Genomic DNA, 10,116 nt, shown 5'->3' with positions numbered 1-10,116 from the left:
GTTATACCCGTGTATACGTATACATTTCTTTGTCCCCTTCAGCTGCCCGTGCCCCCGTGGTGCTGGGGAGGGTGGCATGGATGCCTGGCGGTGTCAGCAGGGTCCCCAGGGAGGACTCAAAGCCCCTTCCCAGCCCCACAAGGTGCTGGTATCGTGGTTGTCCCGAGGGCAGTCTCGTAGAGCACTGATGCCAGTCTCAAGTAAAACATCTTCTAACAGGACCAAGTAACCTTGCTAAAATGAGATACCACTCATAGCAAGTTAGTTTTGTTATATTATACACCAAAATACTGTGGAGCTCTCTGTTAAGCCTCTCTTATTATCACCTCTTATTATCACTCTGTTATTACCTCACCAGCTAACACAACAGTCATTTGGTTTGTTTTGTTTTTAATGTTTAATACTACGTAAGAAAGCAAGCAAGAGATCATAGAATGGTTTGGGTTGGAAGGGACCTTACAGATCATCTCGTTCCCACCCCCTGCCCTGGGCAGGGACACCTCCCACCAGACCAGGTTGCTCCAAGCCCCCTCCAACCTGGCCTTGAACCCCTCCAGGGATGGGGCAGCCACAGCTTCTCTGGGCAACCTGGGCCAGGCTCTCACCACCCTCACAGCTATTTCTTACAGCACTCGTAGCACAAGCTAAGAGATAGAGGAGGGGAGGAAGCTCTCACGTAACACTTGGAATGATCTGTTAATGCACTTTGAAACACTTTGCACGTATATCTTGTTTGAATGGTGTCTGTTGCATCTCAGAGTTACTTGGTTTTTCTTCCAGTGGGGCTGTGCCGAGTGCCTGGTGCGATGGCGATGCTGGAAGCAAACGCAGACACGTCAGCAGAGGAGGAGAGCTTTGGGCCACAGCTCATAGCTCGCTTAGAGGTGGGTACGGGCTTAGCTCTAGGGTAAGTTCTCAAGAAATCTGCTAGTCTTTTTCCTTAACCACAAGTTGTATCTGAAAACCGCATTGCTAAATTCTTATTTGTCTTCTGTCAAAAAAACCCAAAACAAAAAAAGCAACGTGCTAACAGCTATGTTTTATGTTACATTGACTTCCCTAACGTGTATTGGTCACCTCCAGCATCTATTAAACCCAGGAGGGAATGGTGCCTTCTGCCTGTTCTCTGCCATCTACAGAGTTAATAGCTTACGCAAACATTACACTGGTAAAAGGATATTACATCTTTTTGTGGGGTTTAGTGTGTAAGTGAGTAGGGAGGTAACACTCCATATGCTGGCTTGTAATCAGAGAGTTTGATCCCCATCTGGTGAAGGCAATTGAAGGTGCTCAGCGGAAGTTAAATTAAGGTATTTGTGTCTTAGTGTGTTCTTTTTTTTCTCTCCCCTGCCTCTCAGCAATGTGGTATAAATGCAAATGACGTGAAGAAATTGGAAGAAGCTGGATTTCACACCGTTGAGGCTGTTGCTTATGCACCAAAGAAGGAGCTACTAAATATTAAAGGCATCAGTGAAGCCAAAGCTGACAAAATCTTGGTAAGGGGCTTATGGAAAAGCTTTAACCCAAGATATTCCAGAAGTTTTATTTCTACTGGCTTAAAGTGTTCTGGTGATTTTGGAAGGCTCCGTTAAGGGCATACTGAGAAGGGCAGTAAAGATGAAGCAGTAAACACACTAGGACCAGCTTCAAGAAGTGAAGAGGGAGGGTCTGTTAGAAAGGTCTATAAAAATTGTGGAAGGTGTGGAGAATATGACTATTATTTCTAGCTCAGTATTTCTCATGATAAGAAGGGTTATGAGGAGCCTAAAGCAAAGGAAGTACTTTTTCGTACAGGTTGCAATTCAGTTGTGGAACTCCTTGTCCCAAGACACTGTGGCCATCTGTAGCATTAATTGGCTTAAAAAGGGGCTGAGCGTAATGTTTGTGGGGTGGTGTTTGGATCGGGAGCCTTGTTCCCTGAATCCACAGGGTCAGTCCCTTGTTCCCTGGCGTGTTACACTTTTCCATAGCCTCCGCTGTTGGCAGTTGTCAAGGCAGAGGATTCTGTGTTATGAACAGCGGGGCTGACGCAGTACAGCTCTTGTTGTTATGGTTTTTTTAAGCGTGTTAATTGTGTGCCTGGGACAGAAATTCACCGTCAGACCTGGGGTCTACTTTTGGGGGCTGAGAGCGCAGCCTGAGTTGTAACCTCACAGCATCTTCTGGTTCAGAATGGGGACTTCCTGCCAAACTGCTGCTACTTTATTAAAATCTGACCTAGCACGATGTTTAACTCCAGTACTTTTCCTGTATTGGACACATTTATTCACTGTTAGGAGGACAGCATTCCTAACAGGCTGTGTGCCCATCCGGAGTGTTTCAAGTTTCACAGGGACAGAACTGAACTAAGAAGGTGAGGGATGAGGAGGGGATAGATTTCCATAAAATACACAAAATGGTTGGAGCTTTTTCTTTGAGCAGAATTGAGCAGTTCTGTTCAGAGGTACCGACCAATAGATGGTCTATAAAATGTATGCATCACATTAAATAGGTGCTTCTCCATTTCACAACATAGAAAATTACAGTATTAATTAGTAGAGGGGGTAACTGAATGGGGTGAACACTTCTGGCACTGCTTAGTTTGGTTTTCTTCAGGCCGAAGCAGCTAAACTGGTTCCCATGGGTTTCACCACCGCAACGGAGTTCCACCAGCGAAGGTCAGAGATCATCCAGATCACCACTGGCTCCAAAGAACTCGATAAGCTTCTGCAAGGTAACAATTTTATTTCTCTTTATTGATTAGCCTTAGTTATCTGCTTTTTTTTTTTTATTATGAACACAATCACTGCACAAAACCACCTAAGACACACCAAGTTGTGGTTGAACTAAAAAGTTCTGCTGTCTTGTATCGCAATTGATTTTCTTTTAAAAGCTGAAGAAATAGTTTTAAAACCCTTTGGTCGTAATGCCATACTCAGAGCTGTTCATTTTGGCTATTTCTAGTTTACTTTAGTTTATGACCTATTTCAAGAAATCAAAGCCAGGTGTTATCTTCTCCCTGTTCCTATTTGCGATCAAAAACAAGTCGTTGCAGCTTTTCAGCATCTTCAAAAATGCACTTACCTAAACTTCTTATCTGCAACATGAACAGCCCTCGGTGTGAAAACCAGCTTTTCCAATTAGAGTTATGAAACTTTTAACCAAAGTAAGTGTTTAACTGAGCCTCTAATACTTATATGTGGTTTTTGAAGTATGTGATCTTTTAAAAATTATTTTATTGTCGTTATTATTTTCCCTTCAGGAGGAATAGAAACGGGGTCTATAACAGAGCTGTTCGGGGAGTTCCGTACTGGAAAAACACAGTTGTGTCATACCCTGGCAGTGACCTGTCAAGTGAGTAGTCCCACTTGATTAAGATGAAGTATGCAGGCAGCACAGGGGTTGGATATTTGCTACTTTGCACCTTTCTCAGCCTGTAGGGATGTGGTGCATATAAACAGCTGCAGAGAAGGGGAGCAGCTGCAGTACCCTTGGCTGTACTTGCAGCATCTGTTGTTTGGTGCTTAACCTGCCTACCAGGATTGCTTTAGCAGCAGTTACGTTTGTGACAGTTTTTACCTGTGTTTGACATGTTCTGTAGCTTTTTTTTTTTTTCTCCTCCTCACTATTCTGACAACATTTAAGACGCTAGCCCTGCAGCGTAATTCTAGTCTTAAATGCTGAGAAGCATTTGATCTCTCTTCAGGCTCTCTGGGCTGCAGAGGACCTTTCTGGTCACCAAGAGTGTTGGAAAGGGAGAAGAAACTGGGTTGGTCCAATGAGTTTCCTTGACTAGCTGCTTTTTTTCCTAACGTATCCTGAGCTTACTTCACGTTACTCTTGCAATAGCCTTCAGCTGTTCTTGCTATCAAACAGTAGATCAGTTTGGAGGAACCTTTTTTTCTAATCTTAAACTTACCAGTTCCCAGTTAAGCACCTGTCCTTTTGTGTAGGTATCAGAGATTGAAAAAAGGAGTCTGTCTTCCCACTTTTCCCAGATAAATGTGACTTTAATCACAATAGCTAAGTATGTTTTTTATTGTATGGTATCAGCTGAGAGCATAAGGCAGTAAGTGGATTATTTGTTGATACTTTATTTCATGTTCCTTCCTTTGCTTTTCCTTTAGCTCCCCATTGACCGAGGCGGTGGAGAGGGAAAAGCGATGTACATTGACACAGAGGGAACCTTCCGCCCAGAACGTCTTCTTGCTGTGGCTGAAAGGTCTGTACTTGGGGCTGGCAGTGAACGGGCGTTAGTTGAAGAAAGGAAAACTCACGGGACAACTTAGTTACTTAATAAGGATTAGTGTGTAACTCAGCCTGTCTCCTTAAATCATGGAACTGTCCCTAAAAACACCAACCAAACAAAAACCTTTCTCTATTCTAGTTGCCTGCCTGCCTACCTGTATGTCAGACTGCTTCATTAGCTGTATTTTATAAACAAAGTTTCTAGATTTACTTAGCTATGACAGTAGCTAACCCTGGAATGTGTCCTCTTCACTTCTTACTAGTGTTTCTTTCAAATCCAGTTTTGGTGAAAGCCATTCAAGGATTTTTCTTAAATTCTGCCAATAGCGTTACCTTGAAACAAAGATTCTTTGGTAAAAAGGTTATCGCAACAGCAGCCAGAAGATTTTTGTTAGGAAATACAAGAGCACCCACTGAGCAGTTGAGAAGCTGTTTTCTCATCTCCTGCCTCTACCTCCGAATGTTCTAACGATGTGGTTTTTTTGATACCAATTGGAAAGTAAAACTTAATTACCCAAATAGAAATGCTGCTGTCCATGCAGAGATTCCGGTCAGATTTAAAAGCCTGGTTCTGTATGTTAGAAAAAGGAGTTACTCTGGTCTTGTGATACTTTAGGCTTTCTCAAAACTGCTTCTGTGGTGCTTAATTTTCCATAATTATTGTTTTAATTAAATATCAAGGTTTACACGCAACTTCAATGAACTTGGTTGAAGTATTTGTTTTCCTTATCTTTACTGCTGCTGAGATGCTGATGAGAGCTGTCAGGTCAGCAAGCTGCACTTCTGGTGCTGGGCTGGTTTGGATGCAGAGGCTCAGATGTTCTGCAAAGATAAAATCAATTGGCCTGTTTCTACACTTTTGCTCATCTGATTTAGGTTTGTATGTGTTCAGGCTGCACATGTGGTGTTTTTTTTAAAAGCATTTTAAAAACTTTTCTACAAATTTCCTAGCTTAAAAAGCAACTGTTCTCCTTTTTTTTACTGTGCGTTTACAGAAGCAAGATTTAAATGCCAAGTGACTGTGTTTCCTTCAAGTACACTTCAAGGCCTGGCCTATCATTATAGATGTTTTCTCTAAAGTTTCTTTGTTTTTACCCTTTGTCGTTCCTCAGCATATATTGTTTTCATGAAGCTCTTTTTTTGCCAAGACCCCATGAGACCTGGTGGGCAAAGCTGCCTTCCCTGTGCTGCACAGTATGTCTGCTTTGTAATACCGTGCTGCACAGCTAACAGGCTGCACGGGGCAGGAATGTAAGGTTTAATTCCGTTTAATTTGGGTCGATTCTGTGCCGCTGCAGGCGGTCCTGCTGTTCCTTTTGCCCCAGGCTGTTGGCATTAGTGGCTGTGGGCGTAGGCTGAAGCAGAGCGGTGGCTTGTGGGGTTCACTGCAGCGCAGCATCAATTGTTGGTGTGAAGCGGGGAACAAGAACAAGCAGCTGGAAGCGGAGAGAACGAAAGGGTAGGACTGCTGCTTTTTAAAAGCACCTCAGATTTGTGAGGTAAGGCCAGTATTTATGGGCCTTTCCATGACTGTCGGTAGAAAAAATCAAGTAAGATTTAATACCAAACCAATATGACATGCTAGCCCACCAGGGCTGCTTCCTTTCCTCCCTAGAGGGAGGAGATCTCATTGACATACCGTCCTAAATGGGGGAAGGGCGGTCAAGTTACCGAAAAGTAGTAAGCTAAAGATTGGCGTCAGTACTGGATTTGGATGGTTTGTTACTGAAAGGCCAAAAAAAAAATAATCTTTGGATGACATTTTACACAGGTCCTAGGGGTTAATTTGACAGATGTTCACTTTGGAAACATCTGGTATTACTACTCCTCTCCTCTCTCCCTGCTGCTGCTCTCTCCCCACAGCTGTTGAGCAATTGTCCCTCTGCAGGAAGTAATTTCCCTTGGTTTTTGCTACTGGAAGGGAATGTGTGCTCCCTAATCCACTGGGGACAGTTCCAGCCAAATCCCCTTCACTCTCTTTGAGGACAATTTGCTGTAACCCTGCTGGCTTCTCCTGCAGCAAGCAGAGGAGTGCTCCCACATTTCCCTGTCACCGGGGGGGTATTTGGCAGCAAAAACCTCTTGGGCACCGACGAGAAGTGAAATGATGTTTGCAGTGATAATAGGTCTGTAAGAGGGTACCTGCGCGTGGCTGTATGTGGAGAGTACATCTTCCAGTCGGTTCCATCCCTTCGTATACTGGTTTATCCCTTTATTTACTGGGTGTGATGGCTGTGGTGTGGAGTATTCCTCTGGCTGGCATGTCCCGTCTGTGCTTCCTCTCGGCTTCCCTGGGAAGCTGGAAAAGTCCTTGACTAATGTAAACATCACTTAGCAACAACTAAAATAATACATGTTATCAGCACTATTCTCATACTAAATCCAAAACACAGTGGCTGCTGGGAAGAAAATTATCTCTATCCCAACTGGAACCAGGACAGGTACACAAGTGGTAGCCAGAAAGGGTTTTAGTGTGGCCAACCATTGGAACAGGTTGCCTGGAGAGGGGGTGAAGGCTCTGTCCTTGAGGATGTTCAGACCCATCTGGACACAGTCCTGAGCATCCTGCAGCCACGGGATTGGACTGGGTGATCCGCAGAGATCCATTCCAGCCCCAGGGGCTGTGAAGTATCCTCGGTGTGAAGTGAGAAATGAGAACAATTCATGTACGTTCTCTCGCATCAGAAAAAAATAATACTATGGTTCAGATCTAAGGAGGGCAACCAGCTGCTTCTCCAAATTCCAAGGGATTTCTCAAAGCACCATACAAATAATTTAAATGTAAAATGTTGGATGTGAATATCTTTTTTTTTATTATTTTGGTAGTAAAACACTGACAAAGGTATTGCAGGTGGAGGAAGGCTGTTTATCACTGGTTTTATTAGCAATATACTGCTTTCAGAATATTCTGTTCCAGAATGGGAGCTTTTGAGGAAAATGCCTGGTCTACTTTGCATTGTTCCTGGGCAGGAAAATATGATTTGAAAAATTATTTCCAATTGTTCTGTTCTCTTTTCATCACCAAGTTGTGTTGTGGTTTTTTTGCTGCCTGTTCTTATCTCTATGACTCTCCCAGGACTGTGAGTTTCTATTCCAGCCTTTAAAACCTGCCAGATAATGCCGATTGAGGAAGTTGTCACTAAGATGTATTTTTTCCTCACTGATTTCTCCAGGTACGGCTTGTCTGGCAGCGATGTCCTGGATAACGTGGCGTACGCTCGGGGCTTTAACACAGACCATCAGACCCAGCTGCTGTATCAGGCCTCTGCCATGATGGCTGAATCCCGGTAATTAGGCTGATGAGGTGGGGAGGGTTTTGTGCCAATACAGACCCATATTATAGAGCTGCCTGTAGATGACGGGCGAATGCAAGTGGAGTATAGAATACAAAATTGTGAGATGTGAAAGTAAATGTTTACCTCAAAAGTCAACTTCTTTTGAAATATACTTGCTTCCTTCAGTGCTTGGCTCCACTAGACCAGGTTTTGCTGTTCTCAAACTGGATTATGCTCTGCCCCGTCCCAGTAACCAGCTGGTGGATGCGCGGTGGGCTGTCAGTTCATGCCCCGTGCTGCTGGAATGTGGGATGGCAGCGACTGACCTGAACCGCGACAGCTGAAGGGCCTTTACAAAGAGCCTGTGCCAGCCTGAGAAACAATTCTAATGCTCAGTTTATAGTTGCTGTCGGAACTAAAGAGTGTTGATGTAGAGCGTGCCATGCACCAAGGAAACCTGTGCGGACAGCTTTAGTTGGAAACTAGGATTTACGGGCCCCTGGGGAGGGAAGGAGGTGGTGGCACGAGGTGTTTAGGAACAGAAATCGTTAAAGTTTGGGCTAGTTTATAAGAGTATAATTAACCTAAGTTTTTAATCATGCAGCAACTTTCTCTGGGTTTACTGGGTTTTACTGCACAGTCAGTAACCTGAACCTTGCGGCTCAAGTCAGTGTTGTGTAAAACAACAATTCGCTCATGAGACCCCACCTGGAATACTGTGTCCAGCTTTGGAGTCCTCAACACAGGAAGGACATGGACCTGTTGGAACGGGTCCAGCGGAGGGCCACGAAGATGATCAGAGGGCTGGAGCACCTCCCCTGTGAAGACAGGCTGAGAGAGCTGGGGTTGTTCAGCCTGGAGAGGAGAAGGCTCCGGGGAGACCTCAGAGCAGCCTTCCAATATCTGAAGGGAGCTACAGGAGAGCCGGAGAGGGACTCTTTGTCAGGAAACATAGTGACAGGACAAGGGGTAACAGTTTTAAATTGGAAGAGGGGAGATTTAGATTAGCTATTAGGAGGAAATTCTTTCCTGTGAGGGTGGTGAGGCACTGGAACAGGTTGCCCAGGGAGGTTGTGGATGCCCCATCCCTGGAAGTGTTTCAGGCCAGGCTGGATGGGGCTTTGAGCAACCTGCTCTAGTGCCCACGGCAGGGGGGTTGGAACTGGATGATCTTTTAAGGTCCCTTCCAACTCTAACCATTCTATGATTCTGTGAATTCTGCTGACTGGCGGGTGAGAGGTGCTTACACCCACACCTGTGTGCAGCCTTTCTGCTCGCCGGGTGCTGCCACGCTCCAGGAGAGCCGTTATTCCTGCTGCAAATGTTCCTGGGAACCTTGTACTTCTCTGCAGGTACGCGCTGCTGATCGTGGACAGTGCCACAGCCCTCTATCGCACGGATTACTCGGGCAGAGGCGAGCTCTCGGCCAGGCAGATGCATCTGGCCAGGTTCCTGCGGATGCTGCTTCGGCTTGCGGATGAGGTAAACGCTGCACTTTGCTTTATTCTCCGGGCGATGGGGTGTCTTTCTCTTGGCAATTTTCCACAAATGGCTTTCTGCGTATGCATGGCGCTCTCTCCTTTTTTTTTTCCTTTTCTTTCTTTATTTTCCCCCCGGCTTTGTTCAGCTTGTGGACAATAAATGCACTTTGAATTGTTTGTCTGCCCGCAGTTCGGAGTGGCGGTTGTGATCACCAACCAAGTGGTGGCACAGGTAGATGGAGCAGCCATGTTCGCTGCCGATCCCAAAAAACCCATCGGAGGAAACATCATAGCGCACGCGTCCACCACCAGGTGAGGGAGCAGACTGTCACCCGCCCTTAGCCTGGGTTTGGAAGATTTTATGAAACTGGCTCAGTACCTTGAAGTTCTGGGTTCCTACATAGTCTGTCAGTGGTGAGCCCAGCTTCCCCACAAGTGAATGCTGCTCTGAGCACTCATTAAGCTGCAGAAAAATCAACACAACATTCTCAGCAGTTGTTAGAGCTGCGCAGTGTGCTGTGTTCGTGCACTAATGTAACGTTTTAATGATGATGATAACAATTTACTGAATCGGGCTGTACGTCCTTACCTGTTTTCTTTCCCTCTTCCCTCAGACTGTATCTGCGAAAAGGCCGAGGCGAAACCCGAATCTGTAAAATCTATGACTCCCCTTGCCTTCCTGAGGCCGAAGCCATGTTTGCCATTAACGCTGATGGAGTGGGCGATGCTAAAGACTGACGGCTCCCTTTTGTCTCCCCTGTAATCTCAGGGTCCCTAAAGGACTCCTCTTCGTGGCACCTTAGGGATGCTTCCCCAGCGCAGCTGCTGCTCGGACGCTGTATTTCAGCACAGAAATCCATCAGTGAACACACTTTGAGCCCCCTCTCGAGGTGTTGCGTGGGAGAGCTCTGCCCTCGTGGCCTTCAGGGTTCTTGAGAAGGTTTCCCAGGACCACGGCCTTTGTCTTCTCCTCACGGCTGCGTCTCCAGCTGGACTCCACCGGTGGACGTAGCGTGGAAATCTAAGAGGATGTGGCCATAGTTCATAGCTCAGGGAAACTGGAAGTAGCATTGATGGGTTTGTCAATAAGAAAAGTGGTGACTTAATTAAAGCAATCCATTAGGTATTTATAA

At 45.5% G+C, this 10,116-nt stretch overlaps 1 protein-coding gene across 1 annotated transcript; it reads left to right on the top strand.

Annotated features, from left to right (window-relative positions):
• The first annotated feature begins 806 nt into the window (after window positions 1–806).
• On the top strand, window positions 807–9,721 carry RAD51 (RAD51 recombinase). Its single transcript, XM_074149177.1, has 9 exons — window positions 807–884; window positions 1,359–1,496; window positions 2,596–2,713; window positions 3,242–3,333; window positions 4,107–4,201; window positions 7,401–7,514; window positions 8,855–8,984; window positions 9,174–9,295; window positions 9,598–9,721. Exons 1-9 carry the CDS (start codon window positions 807–809, stop codon window positions 9,719–9,721), a joined length of 1,011 nt encoding a protein of 336 aa, XP_074005278.1.
• The last annotated feature ends 395 nt before the right edge of the window (window positions 9,722–10,116 follow it).

The sequence above is a fragment of the Numenius arquata genome, chromosome 6 (genome assembly GCF_964106895.1).
Source record: "Numenius arquata chromosome 6, bNumArq3.hap1.1, whole genome shotgun sequence".
Classification (NCBI taxonomy): Eukaryota; Metazoa; Chordata; class Aves; order Charadriiformes; family Scolopacidae; genus Numenius; species Numenius arquata.
This window is presented reverse-complemented; position numbering and strand designations above follow the sequence as displayed.

Bases quoted from the DNA above. Each gene is read 5' to 3' on its own strand.
- RAD51 (XM_074149177.1), top strand. From the start codon at position 807: ATGGCGATGCTGGAAGCAAACGCAGACACGTCAGCAGAGGAGGAGAGC. The intron at 8,985-9,173 runs GTAAACGCTGCA...GTCTGCCCGCAG, and splicing joins TGCTTCGGCTTGCGGATGAG to TTCGGAGTGGCGGTTGTGAT. The intron at 9,296-9,597 runs GTGAGGGAGCAG...CTCTTCCCTCAG, and splicing joins GCGCACGCGTCCACCACCAG to ACTGTATCTGCGAAAAGGCC.